Here is a 23,770-nt window from a genome sequence, read left to right as displayed (position 1 = left end):
AAAGAACTAGAAGAGAGGGAAAGGTTAAAGACAATGAATAGTAATGAGACTGCATTCATTTAATTACTTCACAACCATTAAATATCTCCAGTTACCAGACTCTGTACCAGGCACTGAGGATTCCATGGCAAGCAAACAAGAGGTTCCTTGCTCAAAACCTACTGAAAATTTCAAAATGACAGCAGAGCATTAAACCCCAAGACACAAGCCCCTTCTAGGCAGGGGTCCCTGTGCAACTGCCCAGGTCACAAGCCTGTGAATTAGCCCTGGTGGCGAATGGGGCACATGTGGCCCTGCCTTGAAGAGCTTCAATCCTGGGGACAAGACAGACAATAATAGGAGGTATAACAAGCACCAAGATACAGGGGATGCAGGACTATGGCCATATTCTGTAGAGCCACCTTAAACAAAAGGTTAGTGAACAGAGGAAGTGATATTTAAGGTATAAGCTATGATGGGGATTGTCATGAGTTAGCCAGACAAAGAGAAAGGGAAAGAATAGTTAGATATAAGGAAAAGCATGTAAGTCTGGAAGGAGCTAAGAAGAGATCCTTATGTCTAAAGGACAGAATGAGGAAGATTCTTGGCAAGCAGCTAGATCATAAAGAATCTGATAGGCCATTGGATGCTTTGACTTCCTCCTGCAGGCACTGGGAAGGCATGCATGGTTTTCAAGCAGGGAGTGTGTGTGTTGTGGTTAGATTTGACCCTTATAAAGACCATTCTGTCTGGGGTGGAGGAGGACTGGAGTGGGGCAGGCTGGCAGCAACCAGGAGAGATACTGGTGGTCTGCTTTCCTGAGGGGGTGGTGGTCGGATAGTATGAGAAATGGTCTGAACTTGGTGGTTGATCGTCTATCAAAGGGGAAGTACAGAAATGATGATTCCCAGCTTCCTGTTTAGGCAGCAGCTCATTGGGAGTCCAAACTATCTAGACAGGAGGGAAAGAAGATGGATTCATTTATTTGGGACCCTTTAAGTCCGACAGCCCATAGGAGTATAAGGCGGCCATTGGAAAGATGGTCTGGAACTCAAAACTACGACTGGAGGTACAGATTTTGGAATCATCAGCATCTAGATGTTAACTGAAGTCAGGCTTGTTGATGAGATCATCCAGGGAGCATGTGTGACATCAGAACTGGTAGGATCTGGGTTAAATAATTACTAAATGAGTACCTTTTATATTCTCCATGGTTTCCTAAAAATTGGTGATGTAGTGGTGACTAAGGACAACAGAAATGCCCCAGCCCAGAAGCTGTCATGGAACTGACAGCTTCTCAGGAAAGATTCTGAAGGAGGTGGAGGGGAAAGAATTCAGTGCTCCCCCCATGCCTGTCTCCACTTGTGTTTCCTATCTAGGGCATCTGTTGGGAACCTCTGTCTCCTCCTGCCTTAGGAGAGAAGACCTTGTGTTCTATCCTTCTCCATGAGTACCTTTGCATTTCTTTTTCCATCTGTCTGCAAAAACATTACTGCCCTCTGGAGCTGAGATGCAGAAAATCTAAGTTAATTCTGCTTTTCTTTTTCCTTAAATGCAGATACAGCTTCAGAGATCTAAACTTTAAAATCAGGGCCCTCAAAACAATAAGCAGTTGTAAATGCTAATGAAAGCTGTGACCTTGTTCTAAAGCCTGCGGAAGGCTCATTAACGCTGTGCAGTGGAATGAATCTTTGTCGGCCTCCTCCAGTCAGACCAGCAAAACCTACAAGGGTTTTGTCACTTCTCTGGGGAGATGCCATCATGCACAAAGACAACACTCCTCTGCTCTGCATATATTTAAAGCATCTCGCCACTACATTCCCTAGCATTCTCCTTTTCCCAAGGATAAACTAAAGTGCTGTTTGTTTGGGGGGTTGTTTGTTGCACAAAAAAAAGAAAGAGTTTGTTTGCTTGTTTATGGTCACCGGTATAGACGAGTTCAGCCTATTAAAAAGCAAGATCCATTCTCGAATGTTGAAAGAAAATAGCAGCCTCAGATATAGCGATTGATGGCATGTGGCATTTAAATGGAAACTGTGATTTTTTTTCAGTTCACAGTAAATGGAAATCATTTAGCTGTGGTCCATGGTAAAGAAGAAATCATTTGAACCATGGAAACAATTTTGCTGCTCAGAGATGTCTTATAAACCAGGGTCACATACGTAATAATAGCAAAGCTATTTAAATAGATCACTTGAAAGTACATTTAATGTTTACTTTTGGATAACTCATTTTATATTAATGTTTAACTTCCAAAAAGGTTTCCCTTGCTACCTAGCATATAAATGGTCATGTCTAAATATATAGTCAGAAAGAAAAATTTTTTAATTTCATGTTAAGCTAATTCAGACACAGTTACTTAAATCTATTAGCAAGGAGGGGGTAAGAGACACAATATATTACGAAGGCATCTCTACTTTTACTCTTGGAGTTGTCAGCTCCTTGGAATTATAAAGTTGACCACTTCGTTAATACAGTAATTATGCCCTTTTATTTAGCTTTTTCTATGAACCAATACTTCTGCACAAGGGAGATTTTAATAGGAACCAAGCAGAGGCTGCTTTGCTTGGTGAAGATGCCAGGCTGCCCTGGGTGCTCCGGTAAGATTCTGATGATCAGAATTCTGAAGCTAGAGCTTTATTCCTCTGGTTTGTGAATTTGGCTCCATTCAAAGACATCCCCCTCAAGTAAAGATTATATTTTAAACTAATATAAGTCATGTTTATTATAGTCCAACTTGAAAGAGTAAGTAAAAGCCATCAACTGGGAACTCCCTTATTAAATGCGATACCCAGACATACAAACCTACATATGACACCCTGTATCTTGCTTCCTCTTGTCACAGTAAAGGGCTGTCTCCTCCTCCATGTGAAAAGTAAGGCCTTCTCCGTTCCTTGGATCCCAACCCCTCCTGTCCTGTCAGGACTACTACGCTATCAGCGGAGCCTGCTCCCTTCTTATATATTTAGCTTTTCACCTCTACCAACCACCATGTACTCTCAATCCTTTCCATTAAATGTGTTCATTCCTCTTCAATTAAAAAATATAAACCTTGCCAGAGCCTCCTTCAACTCCAACACTCTCATCCCCTTCAAAGCCAGGCTTCGTAGAAGAGTCCTACACACTTGTTATGTCCATTTTCTCACCTCTGTTCTCAACGCACTCCAGCCTGGCTTCTGTCCCCAGCACTCCGTGAAAGAGCTCTAGATAGGTGAGGTTGATAATAACCCACGTGACGCTAAACCCAGTGGATATTTTTTCAGGCCTCATCTGACCTTTCGGCAGCTCTTAGCACTTTTTGTTGATCATGATCATCTTCTTACTTTGCTTCCATGATGTGACCTTCTAGTTTTTATCCTGCCTCCATGTACTGTCCCTCCTCTAACTACCTGGCAGGTTCCTCTTCCTCCCTATGAGCATTAAATATTGGAATTCTAATAAGGCTCCGTCCTAAGCTCCTTCCTCCTCTCATTTCATACTCTCTCCACACTCGTGACTTCAAATATTATCTCTGTTGCAGACTAGTCACAAATTTCTATCATTGGCCTAGACTTCTTCTCTCCATCTGAGCTCAATGTATCGAACTGCCTACTTGACATCTGTACTTTGATGTTGCAAAAGCATCCAGTTCAACAGATCCAAACTGAAACTCATGGTTCCCTTCTGTCTTTCCCCTGTCCTCCCCCAAATTCCCTGGATGCCTTCGAGTATTCCTATCTCAGTGAATAGCATTACCATTTGCCCAGTTGTGTAAGTTATAAAACGTAAAAGATACCTGTATACCTCTTCCTTCCTTCTCTGTCCATATATGCTATGTCTCCATGGTCCATCAACTAGGACCTTGCACATCTACCACCATACACTAGTCCAAGCATCCACCATCCTCTACCAGGTGTGTAATAGCCTTCTAAGTCTTCTATGCAAACTGATTATTCCCTCGACCCTTCAATCTCTACAATGATCTACACGATCTCTTGTAAATCTAAAAGGTTCATTTGCTCCTCTCCTCACCTTAAAATTTAAACTCTTCAGTGGCTTCACATTGTTCCTTGAAAAAAAATCAAAATCCTGAACACAGCCTACATGGGCCACATGGCCTGGCCCCTGCCTCACTTCCCACCATTCTTCTTCCCCTTGCTCTTTCCACTCCAGCAACCTGGCTCCCTCCATCCTTCAGATCTGGGCACCGTATCAGTTCCTCTGTGAAGCTTTTCCTGATGACCTAATTTGGTAGTATCCCAGTATCACTGCCCCAGGTGCCCTACTGCAGTTACATTTTATACTTAGTTCTGTGACTATATATGATGACTGACTGCCGCCCCCAGCCCCTTCCAGTCTTTAAGTTCCAGAAGGGCAGAAATTTCATTTGTTTTTGCTCATCACTGTACCTCAGTGACTAGCACAGAACCTGGCCCAGAGCTGGCACTCACATAATTTGTGGAATGAAAGAATGAATTTACATTTGAATATGGCCGAGTATATAGCATTTGCTTTTAAAAACAGGTTTTGATGGAAGGTCTTGACATAGAGTAAGGGAAAGTTACCAGGGATAGAATCGAGATCGTACCTCAATGAAAACTATCTCCTTCACGATTTTTCCGAACACCTGGTCCCACTTCTACATGTGTCCTAATCCGACTGACCCTCCAGGTAACCAAGCTGAGAAGCTGAAAGAATATGTCGTGCCTTCTAAACTTCCATGAGACTCTAAATTATGTCCAACTTGCTTACCATTTTGAGGACGTTTTATTAGAGTCTAGTTCCTGAAAATTGTTGACCCAATTTTAACATGCGAATTTTAATTACTATCATGCCCCCGCTAAGCTGTGAGCTCTTTATGAATTGTCGGTGCTCAGTCTTCAATGGAGTTCTTAGTAGATCGGTGGATAAAAAAAGGAAAACAAAAGTTAGGATTCTTATGTCTTGGTAATCTCATCCAGGTACTCAAGCTCAGAAGCTTACAGGGGCCAAGAATGATTGGAAAGGAAGAAAGCAAGAGAGATGACACTGTGCTCACATGTATTATCTGAGTGAGAGTGCTGGGGACAGGGCTAACATGAACACACACACCCTATCTAAAGGCACTCAGGTGGGAAAAATCACAACCCCTGAGTATGCCAGGGAGAACCTGTAGAGTCATATCCAGCCCAGCAACCATCAGTTTGCAACTTCTGACTAGTGTGGTATTGTGGTTGTGGTAGACAAAATATCAGCCACCAAAAGACACCCATTTTCTAATCCCCAAACCTGTGAACATGTAACCTTTCATGGCAAAAGGGACTTTGCAGCCATGATGAAGTTAAAGATTTTGAGATAAGGCGATTATTCTGGATTGTCTGTGTGGGCGCAACGTAATCATGGAGTCCTTATAAGAGAAGACAGGAGGGTCAGAGTCAGAGAGATTGGGAGGTGCTACACGGCCGGAAGAGGCACAGGGAATGCAGGCAGCCTCTGCAAGGCAAGGAAACAGATTATCCCCTTCTTCCAGAAGGAACGCACTCCTATTAACATCTTGATTTTAGCCCAATGAAATGCATTTTGGACTTCAGACCACCAGAACTGTAAGATAATACGTTTGTGTTATTTAAAGCCACTAAATATGTGCTAATTTGTTACTGCAGCAATAGGAAGCTAATACACTGGTTCAGAGTATTCAGGCTATAGAGACAGAATATTCGCCTAGGGTTAAGTCTTGGCTCTGTCATGTGCTAGCCGTGTGACCTGGGGCAAGGTATGCAGAAAAAGAATGTAGGCCCAGCAGAGTCCAATTTCTTGCCCACGGAAAGTATGTTCAGAGCAGAGCCAGAACTAGAACCCAAACCCCCTAACTCTTGAGTTGTTTTGTGCTGTGTCGTTGCAATGCCACAGTATCATTTTCTTACCAAATCTCATTTCTTAAATTCAAAATAGCTAATTATAGCACATTCCCCTCGAGAGGGCTTAACCACATTTTATAGCTATGATTAGCCTTGAGGTTCTCAGACCCTTTCAAGAGAAATGAAACATAAATAAAGGGCCTCATTTGAAATCACGTGTGTTTGACTAAAAGGATGCCTGATTAATAATAGAATTTTCTTTGATTATTAGTTGAGTCACTCATTGTTTTGTCTTCTCCAAACATGACCCATAAGAAAGACAAAAAGAAAAAGCCAGCACAGAACCAGGCAGCACGGCTGGTAATGGAATGGATGGCCTGCTTAGCACAAGCCAACGGGCAAATACTCTGCAGACACTTTTAGGCGTAAGTTGCCAAAACATTGACCCAACTTCCAAGATGCAAGCTCTACCTTGAATCTGGAGGGCTTGTTCAAAACACACTGCCCCAAAAACTGTAGCTTCGTTTAATGGCTGGGTTTTACCAATTGGTCCCATCAAGGTAGCTGTGCATCCTCATAAGAACAAGTATTCTTGGGGAACATAAATTAGAAGGTGAGGGAGAGCCTCTAAGAAGCTCATTCTAAGTGGAGTCAGTGACTGCATTCCAGACCTATGACACCAGTGTGCTCAGTTGTATAATCTCAAGTTTCCTGCTGCAGTATCAGAATGCTAGCTCAGAAAGGACTTCGAGACTGCTGAGTCCAAATTTAGAACCTCTGATATTGTGAATTTCCAAATATGAAGCTGGCCCCCATCAATAGGGATTAATAATGCTTTTAAGGGATCTTTTGAGGGGGAAAAAATGAATAATGAAGGTGAGAATGTCCTTATAAACTTAAAACACTTTGGAATACGATTTCCAGCAGTTTCCAGGGTGCTATAGATTTAGGCATCGTACTAAAAATCTCTGGCGTTTAAGCCCACTCCTACCTGTCTACAGCATATGTGGTGATGATATTGGGGCATTACAGAATTGTTTTCTGGCCCAGCATGATAAAGAACTACAAGTGACAATAAGCATTGAATTTAAAATGTTTATACTTGGCGACTGCATGGACTTCATATTTTCACTCTAAGTCTCTCTTCAGATTCCATGATGTAAAGATCTTGCCAACTATAGATACTAGTTGCCAATATTTGGGGAGGGACTAGAACCTCTACTACAAGGAGAACTTTCTACCCCGTAGGTCCCAGTGGAGGACTTCAAGAAGCCTCAAACTCCTTCCATACTTTTCTCATCTCATACATACCTCATCCCAATGGGTGAAGCAGAATGCTGAATAATTGCAGGTTGTGAAATAATTTACAAGAGCTTCAAAAATACAAATTCCTCTGTGAATGCTGAGGCCCACCATGTTTGTGTTGACCATTCCTGAAACTTTATACTGGCATTCGAGCATGTAGTTCTCCTCTTTGGTGCCCTTCCCATTCTCTGGTGACTTCTGTCACTACATGGTCTCCACCCCCTGCTGTTGCATCATAGCAAGTTCGTGCCCTTTTTGTGTTTCACTTGTTATGGCTAAATTACTGGATAAGAGGAGTGTCACTTCTGTTCCTGTTCATTTGTCATTCCATGTCTAATAAGACTGGGTGATGACGGGTGGGGACAAGAAGAAGAGCAGCTATTGTTCTTTGCAGATGAGACAGGCTCTCTCACATCTCCCCGGGACCATGGGACTCTATATTCTAACTGGGTCTGCACAAACATGGCGAGAAGCAAACTCTAACCTCAGGGTTGGGGAAGAAAGGCAGAGGCCAAGGTCCCAAAGTTAGGAGGCCACAAGGAAAGAAAGGGACTTCTGTGAAGAGTCCACTTGCCCGCAGGCACCGGAGGAGCAGGGCTGGGGAGGGGCATGAAGGGAGGAAGGAGGAGGGTCAGTTCTGCGTGACATGACGTATGGCGCCTTTCCAGGGGTTGAAATTGAGGAACTGAGGAGGCGTTGGTGGTGAAAGTCAGTCCTGCGGAGCCCACGATGGAACAACAGCTCCAGCCACTGGCTCTGTCTCGTGTATCTACAAGGGCTGGGGAGATTAATGACCCAAGGAGGATATGATATGGTCCAAAAACTTTTCCTGGATTTTTTCCGTAGGCGGCTGAGCCAGAGGCCGACTGCAGAGGAGTTGGAGCAGAGGAACATTTTGAAACGTAAGTGACTAAGCCTGTGGCAATTCCTGAGGTGTGGCAATGGCTTTAGTTATAATTTAATCCTAGGCCACAAGATTTGTCCCTTGTGCCTGTGTGGAAATGATTGAGAATGCCTCTGGTGGCTGAGGCTCCATCGTATATGTTGGAACATCCAAGACAACCTCCCTACAGAGAGGGCAAATTTGAATCTACTTGGCTCATTAGAAGCTCACAGTATGCTGCAACCACCTTCCCTTCGGTGGGCTATAAAGTCAGAAAGAAGCTGAAATTTGATTGTGTGAGAACTTATTAAATGATTTTAAAGGAGTTTGGTTACCTTTAAATCAAAATTGGCTTAAAAATTTCAAATATGTTGATGGTTAAAATAAGGCAAAGAGCCACTTGAAACCTGGGACTAGAAAATGTGACTTTCCATTGCAGCTGGCTGCTGTTGATCAAATCTCCCCTCCTTTTCTTTGAAAGCTAAATTTAAAGTCTAAGAAAGCATTTCCAAGGAGAAATGCTTCGTGCGCATCTCTCAGGACCCCCACAGCTGGCCAATGGTGTGCCTGCCTCATGCTCTCGTACAAGGAACACTGGTTGTCACTGCGGTTGTGGACAGAAAATATAAATGAGTCCCTTGTTTGATTTAGGACTCAGAGATATTTGAATACATACAGAAAATCCACTTGGTTTTTAATATATAGATTATATCATATATATTATAATTATATATATTATAAAAGAAATCAAGCGTCTCATGAATACCATTGTGCCTCAATTTAGTGGGAGATGTTGAATTATCAAAAAGTAAAACTTCTGCTAACATTCTGCTCGGTCCTTACTATCACTCTCACCGACACTTTCCTCAAGGTGGTCGACAAATAATATTTAGTTTAATTCGCAACCCTTTCTTCCCACGTGCACATCCCCTTCTAACCTCGCAGAAAAGAGAAATATACTCTATGCAGAATTTCATAGAAATGCTATTTTATGTTTGTGCTCACGTGCCGGTGCGCACATGCGCACACGCGCACATGCACACACATACACACGCTGCAATCATGTGAAACCTCAGTTTGCATGGGTGGGTATTTCCACTTAGGCCAAACTAAAATGTTCTTGATTTTACTTTCTACCCCTCCTCACTGTGATCTCCTGACCTTGTCAGTATGGAATAGTTTACTGAGGGTGAGTTGTTGAATCTCCCCTGGGAAGTTTGTAGTGGGAGGTGTGTGGGTGGGCAGACCCACCACAGCAGCCACCTGCATGATGTTTGCCTTCACCTACGCGTTCCCTCCCTGAACCAGGCCAGACACCGCTTCCCCACCTCTCATGGGGTATTCTTTTCAGGATTGGCCTTCCTCAGTCTTGAGTACACCTCACATATTTCCTAGGTCTCTAGGAATTTATGTGCATATTTTTTTAACCGATGGGTGCCATTAGAGCTTCTAAGCTTAATATGCTGTCAAAGAGAATTAGAACCTTTTCAGATGATTTCCATGGTCGAGGAAGCACTTGGCCTGTGTCACGTTTCCTTTTCTGCCCCAACCTGATACCTGATCTATTATACACTCTTCATTGTTAGAGATAAAGAAAAACAGAAAGGTGTCCATTTATTCCAAAATCACAAATCAGGCAAATGTGCTTCCTTCTCCCTCTGCCGCTTCACCCATACACACAGGCCTAACACGGATCTGTTGTCTTCTAAAGGAATCTCTGTAAATTGAGTCATGGGGCCAGACTGTACTTGTGATCTCTTACCTCGACTCCTAAACTGAAAGAAGCTAAAAACTTCTATAGGATCGTTCGAGTTTCAGAAAATAGTGCTTCTGTCAGCAAAGGCGAGGGTTTTAGAAAGAGAAGGTGTCAAATCCTCAGCTCACCTCTGGCTTGCTGAGGACACCAGCTCCCCCTTCCTGCTTAACCACATCCCTGGGAGATTACGGGCTGGTTCTTTGTGTTGGGTTTTTATTGCCATCCAAAAAGATACTCAAATCGTAGAGACAGTTACTTATGTCGAGTAAGCCCAAGGGGCTTAGATTCAGGGGACCAAAGCAGCTTAAAAGATTGTTCCCTTGTTCCCTTCTATTCTATTTCCTCTTCCTTCTTGTCCTATTCAAATAGCTACAAATTAAAGAACTACCTGACCGAATCCAAACGGCTTGACCATTTCACAGTTCCAGACCTTTTTGGAAATGAATTAATTGTCCCTGACTGGTTCTTATTCTACCCCTGCATTCAGGGACTTCGTTTTCCTAAATATGTTTTTCTTTTTTTTTTTTTTTTCTGTCCATCGATTCTGATGGTGAAATGAGAAATTTTCAGTGGTCTAAGAAAACATCCTCAAAAAAATTATTCTAAAACTTAAATTTTGAGCTTTAGCTCTTTTGAAGAATTGTCTCCCTGAGGGTGCTAGAGAAGGTACACAGAGGCATCAGGGCTCTGTAGTGAAGCCTGAGTCTGGGCCTGACTTCCAGCCCCACCCTGTCCAGCACTGCAGGCCAATGCTTGCTCTGTTCAGCAGCCAATGAGGCACTGTGCACATCTGAGCACATAATGAGCACACTCTGTTGGTGGCAGCAGGTGATGACATCATGGGCTTTTCCTGGCCTCTCTTCCCAGTTGCCTAATGAGATTGCCTTGGTACTCTTGGCCTGAGAAAACCTGACCCTGGGTTTGTAAATGGCTTGGAACTAAAGGTATAGATTCCATAGGTGGTCTTGGAGGCCCACCCCTGAGAGGGACCTCAGAAACATATATAGGAGCTGGCAGTTCCATGATCTGTCACAGAATGCTGACATTCATGACTTGGAAAGGGACCTGTAGAGAGAGAGAGCCCTAACTAGATTCTGAAGCCAGTCACCAGTAATAAGGAGGAGGGTCAGCCCCAAGCAAAATGTGACAGGGAGGAAGAAGCAATGTCTTTGAGTGAGAGGGAAAAGAAAAAAAGCTGGACTATTTGTCTAACTAATTAGCCATGTAGCGTACGATGGACCAGCCACTTAACTCCCCTGGACTTTCACATCCTCATTTACAAACTAGGAGTGGTAGACTCATTGGTCTCTCTAATTCTGTGAGTTTGTCCATGTCAATCAAGTGCCTCAAACTGCCTCCTGAACACCCACCATCCAGACTAGACCTTTCCTTCCCTTCCTCCCACCTGTATGCAGCTGTCTGAGGTCTCCCTTCTTCTGGGTCTTGCTGTCTGCCTCCCAACTTATCTTTGACAGATTAGTTCATACTGAGATGTTAATGGAGGCTGACTAGTTTAATGGGTTTTTATCCAAATGAAATTGGCATTTTTAAAGGATGCTCTGAGAGGGAGAGATGAGATCTTTAAATCCAAAGGAAGGAGCCCCACTGTGGGTGGTTTGGGGGCGCTGTGGGGCAAGCTGCAGTGGGGACCTCTGGTGACCTCAGCCCATGGCAGGCCGTGGGCATTTCTGGTACTGCCTTCATGCAAGATCCTGATCCCTACAGCCAGCCAAATCATGCCACTGGGGGTCTCACTCACAGGCCTGAATTCTGCTCGAAACTGCCATTGTTTCTTCTAGTGGGAGGTGCTGCCACCTTTTGTGTGAGTTGGCTGTGGTTGTGGTTGCTGCTGTCAGGGCTGACAAGGAAGGGCAGGGTGGGACCTTACTTCTATGCATAGGGACTTAGTTCTCTCTTTTAAAAATTGCTCCCATATTGAAACAACTGAATTGCCAATGCGCACTGATATGATACGTTAATTAAGTAATTGAAACATAATTTAACATCAGTGATTTCAAAATGAGAGAACAAGTGCCTGGGGCATTCTTAATGTGTCCTGTGCCAAAATCTGCTTGAAGCAGATGCCTTTCACTAATGCCATTCTCTATGCAGTTGGTGAAAATCAGAGACCTTCTTTGACACAGGTTGACTTTCAAGGTTTTCTTCAAGCTAGACAATATTATGCTTATAACCATGCTTCCATTCGAAGGCCCAGAAGGAAATTGGTGTGCCCAGGTCATTTGGTTAGCTTGAAAGGAGAAATAAGCCCACATTTTCTGTCCTCCAATTCTCTGTTCCCTTCCCCAGACCCTCTTACCTACGGCTCTGTAATCACCTGATGAGTAAGTTACCCCACATATTAAGCTGAGAACGTCCTAAGAGTCTAAATGCAGACCATTGTATCCCACACTCTGGCCTCACACTTGCTCTGTGGACTTCTTGGAAGATTCAAAGAATTGATGGAATCAGGGCTTGCAAAAGGTGAGCATTTTGAAATTCCTCTTCCTGCAGCCAGCCTTGAATTTGGCATTAGCAGTACCTCATTTTGTTTCTGCACAGATGGCAGGCACCTCCACGGGACTGGTCTTCTGTTCTACTCCCACAGCGCACCAGACCCGAGGGCCACATCACAATGAGCCCCTTTGCAGTCACTGTGAGGCTTGAGACAGAGTTGAGTGAGGCCCAAGTCTTGTCCAAAGAAGGGAGCCTCACCTCTCCCCAAATGCCCAAGTCACTGCTGGCGGCACGTCTACTCTTTTAGGATCTCCCTCCTTGTCTTGTAAGCCACACTTCTCAACCCAGCATTTTTGCCTGGAGACTCAAAACCCCATGTGACATTAAAAAAAAAAAAAATACAAAAAGAAATACAAAGGTCAACTTGCTCACCACTAATTTGAAACAATGCAGGCAGATTGGAATGCATCTCCATAGGCAGAAGTGTAGGTGGGGTAGGGGACAGAAGCTCTCTCTTCCCACTTTCAGACGTTGAGGTACTTGGTCTGGAGCCTCAAAGGTTCAGAGGATGCACCTGTGTGTGACACTGCTTACAGAAATCAAAATCATCTTAAATGTTTCTTTCAGCTCGGAATGAACAAGAGGAACAAGAGGAGAAAAGAGAGATCAAGAGGAGGCTAACTCGAAAGGTGAGAAGGCTTTATATTCTCAATATTTTTAAAAATGCACTATGATCCCATTGAGCAATTGGAAATTCATCAAAATCAGTAGTTCAAATATAACACAGTTATTTGCTATAATTTTCCTTGCCTCCTCCTCTGATACTATTCCTTACCTGTTAACTAAGAATTATTTGACTTTATTATGCTAAATCCAATTTGGAATACTGAATTAGAAAAATGCCAAAAGCACCGAGAAATTTTTTGAAGATGTTTGAAAAGCACTTAGATAAAATCCATAGAGCTAGAATTTTTATGTCTTTAATTGCCAACATAGGTGGCTTAGCAATACAATGTAGACACAAATGGATTTAATTCTATGTGAGTGGCCCCTTTAATAATAAACTCTCATTTGAAGCTATTCTTGGATGATGTTGACAAGTTTAATTAAATGATGACACACAAGATATAATACTATAGTCTATATTCTAGAGTGTTTTTAATCAACCTCCCACAGTGACCATCTTGAGAGAGTCTCAAATCTTAGAGATGGTTAAGAGACCCATTACAATTAATTTTTGAAAGGCTTATTTATTAATGGATTTTTCTCCCTAGAAATATTACACAAAGGAAGAAATTCAGAAATCCTAAAATATCAGAGCAATTATTAAGGAGATGACTTATGTTTCTCAACACTCTCTTTCCTTCATAGTATCTGAAACATCTGATGACGAGACAAATGCCATCCCAGTTAAAAGGAGTAGGATAAACAAGTGCCTGAAAGGCCAATGACAGGCCACCGACCCCCAGTGGGGACTAGAATAAGAGCTAAGTGACCTCACTTAATTCAGGTGCCCTCACCACAATCTAAATCTGATGCTTTACATCCTTAGGCCACCGTGTCTTTAGATGGGGGACACCCTTTGTCCTGAGACTGAGTAGTCAGGAGGATGGCTACTTTGCAGTCACTGTGAGGCTTGAGACAGAGTTGAGTGAGGCCCAAGTCTTGTCCAAAGAAGGGAGCCTCACCTCTCCCCAAATGCCCAAGTCACTGCTGGTGGCACGTCTACTCTTTTAGGATCTCCCTCCTTGTCTTGTAAGCCACACTTCTCAACCCAGCATTTTTGCCTGGAGACTCGAAACAGTGACTGCAAAGGGGCTCACAGTGACTGCAAAGGGGGAGATGCATTAGCTTGTTCTAAGTGTGACCTTGAAATGACTACAGTATCAAAAAGAGGCTCATTTCTGATACAGAAATGTCTAGACATTCAGAACATTGTTAAAACTAATTTTCATAAAGTTCATCGGAGTTGATTGCTGGGACCCGAAAACCTTCCTAAACTTTAGGGTTTCTTGCTAAAAACTAGTATTAGGAAAACAGTTAAACATCCATCAAATTCTTATCTCTTTAAAAAGAGTATACGATTTTGTAGAGAAAAACAACTAACTACATAATTTGGTAGCGGGGCAAAGGAAGAGGGTTCCCTCCCACACCCACTTCCTCTGGGGTGGATAATGCTATGGACGGGTACCTCAAATAGCCCAAAGATTATACAGGTCTCCAGAACACGATAAATGCATCTTCCTCCTCCTGGTTTCCATTCCTTCCTCCTCCCAGAAGTACTGCCTTGCACTTTCAGCATTTCTTTCCCCAGGGACTGGATTAGGAATTAGAAATAATGAGCTTGAGTGAAGGGATTACTGTTTATAAGGGAGAGACTGGAAGGAGCTTTCATATCTCTTTTTGTCAACAGAGATGTGAGCCTGCCAACAGGTAGGGAGTCCACACCCCTCCTTGGCTCTGGGCCAGTTCTTTTCCTTTGGGGCCTTTATCGCACCAACACCAGATGCCAGTGATGGTGGCTGCTTCTCATTTACTTAAACTCAGCCTGAGAATTTCCTCAGTACAGTTCTATTTAATTTTAATGTACTAGTAAGAAAAATGAAACACTGTAGCTGATGCTTATAGCAACAGACCTATCATTCTCTTCAGCCAAATTGAGAGTAACTTAAAACTTATTATATGTTTTGTCTTTTAATAAATACCTCTCTCCCCATTCCAAAAAAAAATGCTAGCTAGCTAAATGGATAGATGAATGAGAAAGAGGGAGGAAGAAAGAAAATGCACTTGGGTAAGGTTGTATTAATAGTAGAATTTGGGTCTCAATTAGTTACTCTTTTGTTGAGTATTTGGTTGCAAATGATATTGCTGCCATAGATTGAAACATAATGCTACCAATCCCTGCTGCCTACCTCTTCTTCCAATCTATCAAACCCAGAAAACCAACTTTGGCCATAAAGGTCATTTCCTCAGTATCTGAGAAAGGACCTTGGGTTTACATGTCCCAATGGCTATGACCAGCCATGAACTAAAGGCACATCTCCCAAATCCTACACGGCCAGGAGCACGAGCCCATGCTCACATGGAGAGTCCCAGCAGCCATTGGTTAGTCAGTCCACACACCGCCTGAGCTTCTCTTAGCAGAAGAAGTCAGTCTCCTCCTCACTCCCTCCCTCAGCACTTGTATTCTGTGCCTTACGGACTTGAAGAGCTTGTGTCAAAGGTTCCCATGGGATTCAGGCATGAAAAATAGTCCCTGACCTTCAGAACTAATACTTAGTTTTCTGTTCACCCTGCCACCTACAGGCTATTAGTAAAATCCAGGTCACAATTTCCAGAAATATAAACTAGAAATTCCATGTTTAACAACCTTTCTTGTGTCGTGGCACATTTAGAAAATAATGCCATTTTGTCCAGGACCCTAGAGTAAACCTTGCTGGTCCTAAACAATACAAACTGGGGATTTCGAGTAGGAATCCTCCTTTATCTGGGATCAATATGGTAAACATTAAAACTTTTTATGTATTTTAATGACAGTACTGAAGTTCCCTGCACCCACATTTTGGACCGCCATTTTTGCTTCCAGCAACCCTAGCCGTAAAGCCTGGGAGACCTATGGTTCCCTGCCACAGGCCAGAATGTCCTGTCCCAGGGAAAAGACTAGGCTGCCTCAGGACAGACTAAGAACCACTTTGACGGGGAGCTACAGGCAGTCTAAGCAAGTTGGCCTGTGCCACAGCCCGAGAAGCCTCTGATCCCCAGACCTTCCCGCCACTGGCCATCCTATTTAATGCCAGCCAGGCAATCATCTAATTACGCTTTCCCATTGTAGGCCAGTTGGCAACAAGTGGGAACATTCTGGTACCACCAAAGGTGTATGGCAGCTGCATGATATAGAGTCAAACAGCCAGGGTAGATGGAGTCCCTTGTATGCGTGTGTTTTATAGGCCTTTGTGGTAAGATTCTGACTGCATCTTCTATTAATAGCTTTAAATACAGTCTGTGACTGCAGGAAAATAATGTCAGTTAAAATGTGAATTAATAACATCCTGAAGAGAGAGCAACTATGTTGCTCCAAAAGCAATAAACCCCTAGTGACAGGAAGAGAGAATAGAGACATTAGGCTTCTGTTATTGAAGTACAAAAAAGGGGTGCTAGTGGGTGACACCAGGAGACGGTTAAATAAATATGAATTCTCCTTTTACTTCTTTCATTCCCTCATCACAGACCCATCCAAAAGGCCCAGTCCAAGTCTCTGTTGCATAAACTCGGCCCAGCTCTGCATTTGTGGGCTGACCTTCCGTTTGAACTTCTTGAGAAGCAGAGTCTCCTCTGACCTCATAAATCAATGCTTTCCTCCCATTCCTGCATATCCGAGAGTTTACACATACACTTTTGTGTGTGTCTAAAACACACATATATGAAATGATTTACAAAACCCATCTTGCAGACAGCACTAAATTTGACACACGGATGTGGACTCACATCAAAAATAAGACGAAATCTTTGTGTAAGATCCCTGTCGGCTGGTAGGAGAAATAGAACAGATGTGGGGAAATATGCAACAGACACCCATACGGAAAGACAAGCTGCTTGTAAAGACCAAGTGTTATTAAGAAAGGGACAGCCTAGCTTTCCATCTGGATCAGCCTAGAGGTAGCTCAAAGAATAATAAAACTTTCTCTTAGAGTCCTAGGAAAGTCTCAGGTGTGGGAGTCAGGAGCCCTGGGTCCCCACCTGGACCCTGCGCCTCCTTCACCATGTGACACATCGCTTGTCTCTCGAGACCTTATTGTCTACAACTATAAATTCATGGACAGACCAAGTGATCAAAACTTTTCTGGCTGACTGTGTCTATCTCTCTCCCTCCCTGTAGCTCAGCCAGAGGCCCACAGTGGAAGAGCTCCGAGAAAGAAAGATCCTCATCCGCTTCAGCGACTACGTGGAGGTGGCCGACGCTCAGGACTATGACCGAAGGGCCGACAAGCCGTGGACCCGCCTCACTGCTGCCGACAAAGTAAGCAGAGGGCCGAGGAGTTGGGTGGGGGGTCCTCACGCCTTGGTTTGCTCCTATGCAGGATTTCCCGCTTGCTAACTGGGATCCTGTATTGAGGCCAACAGCAAAACTGGGGTCACGGTCTCAGAAATGGAGTGCTCAGTGCCCACTGGGCAGGCTGAAAGTGCCATGTCCCCAACACCTTTCCCCAGGGCTCCAGATAACCTACAGAGGTCACTGAATGGGTTCTTCACTGCTCTAGAGAAGGCGCAAAATGGACACATGATATCGTACCTGTTTTACAGGAGAAGGAAAGGCTGTACGGACACAGCACAGTTCAAGAGCATGAGGCTCCAAGCGTACCACAGGCCTCCCATGCAGAGGATGCTGTCCTCGGCCACCAACAGGGAATTCGCAGAACCAAAAGGGGACAAAGTGCCTTGTGGTTCTTGTAACCTAATGGGAGAAACAGGACACAAATCACAGGGACAGCAGAACGTGCCTCACTACACTAAACCCTCATCGATTTGGAAAACATAAAAAATAAAATTAAACTGAAGATGAGTTTGTTTTATAAGAAATGCAGTGATGCAATGATAAGTCCTTCTTATCTGCCCATTAGACCATGTATCAAAATGAACCTCTACTTGGGAATCATTTGTGATTCTAGTTCAGTCACCGTGAAGAAGGGCAAAGAGCCTTTTTAAAAAATAGTTGAAAATGACTATGTCTAATGTGCAAGGGACAGTGGGGCGACTCTGGGGTACCCCAGGACCTTCTTCTAAAGAGGACTGCCTTTGCTCCACACATTCCCGGGGCCAGTGGCAACACAAGAGGAGGTCAGCGATAGCCCAGACTCAGGCTGGATGGAAGAATTTCAGGGAAGTGCAGGGAAGCTGCTACACTTGGGGGAAACCGACATGGCCAGAGGCAGAGACATCCACCCGCCCCCACCCCCCTGAAAACAGCCTCCCACATGGTGGATCAACCCTGCAGATCCCGATGAGTGGAAAATTCTGCCTTCTCTTAAATAGAGCACTCATCTCTACCCTGTGCAGGAATTCGTAGTGAGCGACCCCAGGAACTGGCACCGCTATGCACAAGATAGACTGACAGACAACCAGGCTCCCAGTCAGTTGTGTCATGTAAATGTCAAGAGAGGAGAGCCTTCACCCTCACTCTCTTTTGTTCCTACTTTCACTGAAGCGGGCTTGCTTACCAAAGAGAAGGGTATCTGCAAATATCAAGGTCAAGTGCAAGACATCTGTACATGCACATGCTCAAGTTCTTAGCTGCTGTTAGGACCACATCCAGCTCCTCACAGCCTGCTGGGGATGGAAGAACAGGACGTGGTGCCTTCCCGAAGCTTATGACCCAGCACTTAAACACGAGTATGCGTTCCTTCCCTGTAGGGAGCCACTCTGATCTCATCTAAAGGCTTTTTCATCCTTAAACTCTCAGTGCCATGATATTCCCATCAAAGCAAATACCAGATTTAGTAAGAGCTCTGCAAAAGGACACATGTTTAAAATTTCAGCCCCTGAGGAAGAAGGGACGTTTTCTCCAGCCCCAGACATTCTTCTTTTCCAGACCCTCCTCACCTCTCTTTGCAATCTGATTACCCAGCCCTCCCCTGTGCGCTGCAGCTACTTAGGTGGGCAGCTCTGTAAGGATGAAGTTATTCAGGTTCATCTCAGAATATCTGAGGTTATTCAAAACATATCCCACATACCCGTCATGGTAAAAGATATTACCTCAGCCTCATCAGAGTCGTGAAAGAGCAGAGGGAAAAGGGGGAGGTGGCCATCGCTCATTCCCTTAATTTGGTTGGTGAATTTGATCCACCCCTTCTAGAAGTATTCATCATGAGGTACTGCTGTGCCGGCGATGAGTTTAGATTGTTTACCTAAGGAAGATGAGAGGTTGACATTTAATGTGTACCCAGGAGCCAAGGTGTGTGAGGCTAGTGTAAGGCACTATCGATGCCTAGCGGAAACAGCTCTGTGAGGAGACAGAGAAAAAGATGGCCTGGGCATTGTCCCATAGAGACTCATTTGTAATTGAGATTTAAGGGCGGGGGGCATCTTAGTAGGTCCAAAGGGACATCTCAGGTGACTTTTTTTTTCTCCCAGTGAAAGAATCCATTTTGTACAGCTTTGTCAAAGAAAAAAAATATATCGTTAGAGATCAAATAAAAAGCGAACTCCTTCACATCTGCCTCCTCTGCATATTCATGGGCTTCTCTTCGTTCCAGGCTGCCATTCGAAAGGAGCTCAATGAATTTAAAAGCACTGAAATGGAAGTTCATGAATTGAGTAGACATCTAACAAGGTTGGTATTGAGTTGTGGTTTTTTTTTTCCCCTTCAAATTGTAGTATTTACCTGCAAACTAAACTATCCTATCTGCTTCTGGGTCACAAGTGATATGGTGGGAGAGGGAGTGAGGGAGAAAATGAAAGAAAGGTTAGCGTGAGGTTCCACTGTGGTTACTGAAACTGGAGGGGGCATTTAGTCCCAGGCTAAAAGCCACCTTCTGAATGCCTAGTTTTTAGCTCATTCAAACTCAAGTGCCAGACCATCACTAAGCCCAAAGTAGGTTTTTATGAAAGCTTAAGCTGAGGAGAAAAGATCATTGCCAATTTACAACCAATTGGCAGAGGCCAAAACACACCAAATCCACCTGGTGCTTCTGAGAGGGGTTCACTTCTAGGATTACGTGTCATTCTTAGAGATGATTTTTTGTGATGGTATTGGGGGAAACTGAAGCATGGAGACATTTAAGGAGCTTATATAAGATCACATGGCTAGTCAGTGACAGAGCCATTGATAATTTGTAGGACACTCTCCTTTGGTGAGAAAGAAACAGCCTGGACTCGGAGACACAAGGTGGATTCTCCACCTCGATGCTGAGCCCAGGCTGAGGGCACCTGGGGCATCCGAGGGCACCTGGGTCCCCCAGGAGCCTCAGGTTAAACTATTCTAAAACTGAAGGTGAATTCTAAAGGCCTCAGGTGTTTGAGGAGTTCTGTGGGGATATGCCCCTGGTTGGAGATTTAAACCTCCCTCTCGCAGTCAGAAACAAGGATACTGAGGATAGAAAGCTTGGGCTGTGGAAGCTGACACCTTTGGCAGCTGCCTGTCTTGATTTAATGATTTGTTTTCCTAGGTTTCACCGACCTTAACAGTCGAATTCCTCTTGAGTGCTATGCTGTCTTCAAAACATAAATTTATAAGAACCATAAGTGCTGGTATTTATTCACTTCCCCATTACGATGTAAATCTTCTGAACTGCCTTTTTTAAAAAGAAGAAGAAGAAAAATAAAAGGAAACACAATCAGGATTTTATTTGCGAAAACGCGATGGTTACTGCTCTGTGGTCAGAGCTGCTGGCACTACCGCTGATATCAAACTGTACTCGTCCCAGGCAGGGCCCAGTGCACTGGCAGGGCCTCACAGAAGACTTTCTGGCACTCAGAGCAGCCCTGGTCCTCTCTGGCCAGGCCCACAGGCACCACATCGATTTAGGCTCCAGTGAACTTCTTCCTCGAAAGTGTCTGTCACCTAAGTCCAAAGAAAGCTGAGGAGGTGGGTTTGGCCGGGGAATGACTGACTGGGCAAAGCAAATGATCTGGGCTTCTAGAATTGGCCAAACACACTGGCTCCAAGCATGGCAGCTGGTTTGGAGTCCCCTTAGGAGAAGGATACTGACAGGGAGCACTGTTCTCAGTTGCCCCATCCTTTCTCTCCCTCCAGCCACCCTCCGTGCAGTGAACAAAAGAGAAGGAGCCTTTTGTCTGGGAGGGTCTGTGGTTGACTGTTGGTCCTAAAAGTGTGTGTGTTCCAGGCCTGGAAGGCTGGCACTGAGCATCCATCCCGTCCCCTCGGTCTGAGCTGAGCTGCCTTCCAGGAAGCTTGGGTTTAGAAGGGGAAAGTTGTCATCTGCTCAGTTCAAATGAATTTACCCTTTGCATTAAAAAGCCCAATGTCACAGGTGATCTTATGCAGACAAACAGCTATTGCTAAGGTAGCCTATGGTATGCATCTGAGCATTAGGACCTATTGAGGGCATAAAGGCTGGGGTAAGAAACTCTGCTTAGCTGATGGTTTTCATTTTCTCTGTGTGCCCCAGGGCCAATAACTATAACTATATAGCTTGGAAGTTAATGGGCTCTGAGTATAGGACCAATGCATGCAGGCCAGAAACCATCCCTAAAAGACTGGCCTTCCATTCACTGATGGACTAGTACTCTAGAACCGTTTGATGGCCTTCTGGTCTCCCTTCTTTGCACCGAAGAGTTTCTATGGAAAAGCCCCAGGGTTCAGCATATGGTAGAATCATGCAAACACCAGTCATGTCTGCCTTGTGCTGTACCTTCCCACTCCTATTTGTCCAGAGAACCCTTCCTTGCCCTCATGATGCTGGCGAGGGTGATTGAAGATGTATCTAACTATCCTGCTGACCTGAGACCACAGGAAAGCAGTGCTCTGTTGACATAGGGATCCCAAGAGTGGCATGTGCAGTGAGAGGAAGAACGAGTCCTAAACCCTAACAACTAGACTCGTGAGGCCCACTGCGGCTTCTTTTGTCTTCCTCCATGACAGAGCTGGTGCAGTGCTGTCACAAAGCTCTGCCTGGCCTTCTATAGTGGTCTCATAGTTACCACAGTGTCTCCAGGTGATGGTTCCCTCTCCGCCGCACATGCCCAGCATCTACAAAGATGCCAGCTTGGCCTTCACGAAAAAGAGTTAACCAGTCCCCACCCCAAACTGTGTGGGAAGCAAGTTACTCTTGGGATAGACACCCATCAGTGAGGCCAATTACTTTTCTGCGGGCACTAATGGCTCCCGTGGCCGGCATGAGCCAAGTTGCTGTGCGTACTGTGTGGGGAGCTCAGGGCGGTTCTTTAGGCCGTGCCCACCAGCCGTTGCAAAGCTGTCATATGCTTTCCTCGCACCACCTGGAGCGAGCATGCCACTGCCCAGTCCCAGGAGAATGCCATCACCAGATCCCTTTTTCTTCGAATGTTCAATCTGAGTAGTTACTGCCGTGGGTAGAGGTAATGTTCAGGGAAGATGTGGCCAGGATTTTAGTGTGGCTGTAAACACTGTCTTCTCGCAAGGCTTACTGACGTTTGAATGTGCAAAATGATATGACGAAAGATGTAGGGCTCTTTCATTCAACTTCTCTGTGGCGGGCACATGTTCCAGGTAGAGGTGGCTGCCTTGCCAGGAGTTGAATCTGAGCTTCCCCTAACTCACAGCTGTGTTTCAGGCGGCTCGCAGTGCCCTGGCAGGATGGTCGGGCCTTCCCCTATCCCAGGAGCGAGTCCTAGGGGAATTCAACCCAGGACCTAGACTCCTCCCACCAGGGCCAGTGGCTTCTCTGCTGGCCTTGGTTCTTGGGCCTTTTACATTCCTGGGGACATGAGGCCCAAATCAATTTCCCTGCAGCCAGCCAGCAGTCCAGGTTTTCTGCCCAAAGTGCCCTATTGTTGCTGTCCACTTTGTGCATGGAAGAAACTGAAAACACTTTCCACTTCTCTTCCTGCAGAGCGCCCTTTTCCAGAAGTCACTTGCAGGAGTTAGTATACCTTCTATGCCACTGAAAGCTCACCCACCATGGAGGTGGGTGATTTCAAGCCCATTGTAAGTGGCTCAGCAACTTCAGTGGACCACAGGGTGGTCCCTCTACTGTCTCTTTCCTCTCTTGAAATCTTGAGGTCTTTATAGAAATCCATCCAAATTCCTTTTTTTTTTTTTTTTTGCCACAGTTATGGCAATTGAAAGATATATGTTACTTTCCAAGATGACAATTTGACATTAATTAGGGGAACAAAATAGAGAGTTGGGCTAGCTGGTTGACAATGTGTCCCTTTTCTGCAAAAGCTGCAGTTTTCAAGTAAAGGTTTATTTTGTGTGTATAAATTCCCAGTTGAGCCTTTTGTCATTTGGATTAGCATGAAAGAAAAAAAAAATGTGAAATTTCTTAGATTGAAATGTTTCCCACGCAAAATCAGACATTGCTCCGACCTCCCCTACTGCATCCATGACAGAAGAGACTGCCATCCATCAGCCTACGTGCTCTTTCGAAATTGCTGATCTGTTCCCCCCCAAAAGCCCTCAAAGCCCTGGAAAACTTTTAAAACTGTAGCCTTTATGTCAGATTAGAGAAACCAAACGACGTGACGGTTGATGTGGTGAAAATGTCTGAGTTTATTTTTCTCCCACTTATGAATGTGTATTTATATTTGCCGAATGAAAATCGTGGTGTGTACTTCGATGAATGGAGTTTCTGGTTCTCCCTGTGCACAGCCAGTGTGCAAAGGTCACCTTAAATGACTTTTTCTTCATTTGTCTGTTAATCCCCAGACCAGTTGCTTTTTCCAGTTGCTTCCCGGGTGTCTGTACATAGTTTGTCTTTGTATAGGAGCGCCCTCCCGTGTTCTAATTTAACAGATGATGGCTGTATGAGGAAGACAATGTAAATAGGATACAAATTAAACTGGATCTCTATGGCCTAGGTTTTGTACATACAGAAACTGCATGGTATTTAAATTATTGTTTGTCTCTGCTGATGAATG

General features: G+C 44.4%; 1 protein-coding gene across 6 annotated transcripts in view; it reads left to right on the top strand.

Annotated features, from left to right (window-relative positions):
- PHACTR1 (phosphatase and actin regulator 1) overlaps nt 1-20,529 on the top strand; it is a 489,864-nt gene extending 469,335 nt beyond the window's left edge. For all 6 annotated transcript variants that reach the window (XM_025044937.1, XM_025044935.1, XM_025044940.1 and 3 more), the window contains 5 exons: nt 7,947-8,002; nt 12,821-12,882; nt 17,070-17,210; nt 19,444-19,520; nt 20,356-20,529. In XM_025044937.1, coding sequence (XP_024900705.1) covers nt 7,947-8,002; nt 12,821-12,882; nt 17,070-17,210; nt 19,444-19,520; nt 20,356-20,371 — 352 coding nt within the window. In that variant the 3' untranslated portion in view covers nt 20,372-20,529. The remainder of the gene's footprint in view (nt 1-7,946; nt 8,003-12,820; nt 12,883-17,069; nt 17,211-19,443; nt 19,521-20,355) is intronic.
- Nucleotides 20,530-23,770: the final 3,241 nt, after the last annotated feature.

Source organism: Pteropus alecto, unplaced genomic scaffold (assembly GCF_000325575.1).
Source record: "Pteropus alecto unplaced genomic scaffold, ASM32557v1 scaffold121, whole genome shotgun sequence".
Lineage (NCBI taxonomy): Eukaryota > Metazoa > Chordata > Mammalia > Chiroptera > Pteropodidae > Pteropus > Pteropus alecto.
This window is presented reverse-complemented; position numbering and strand designations above follow the sequence as displayed.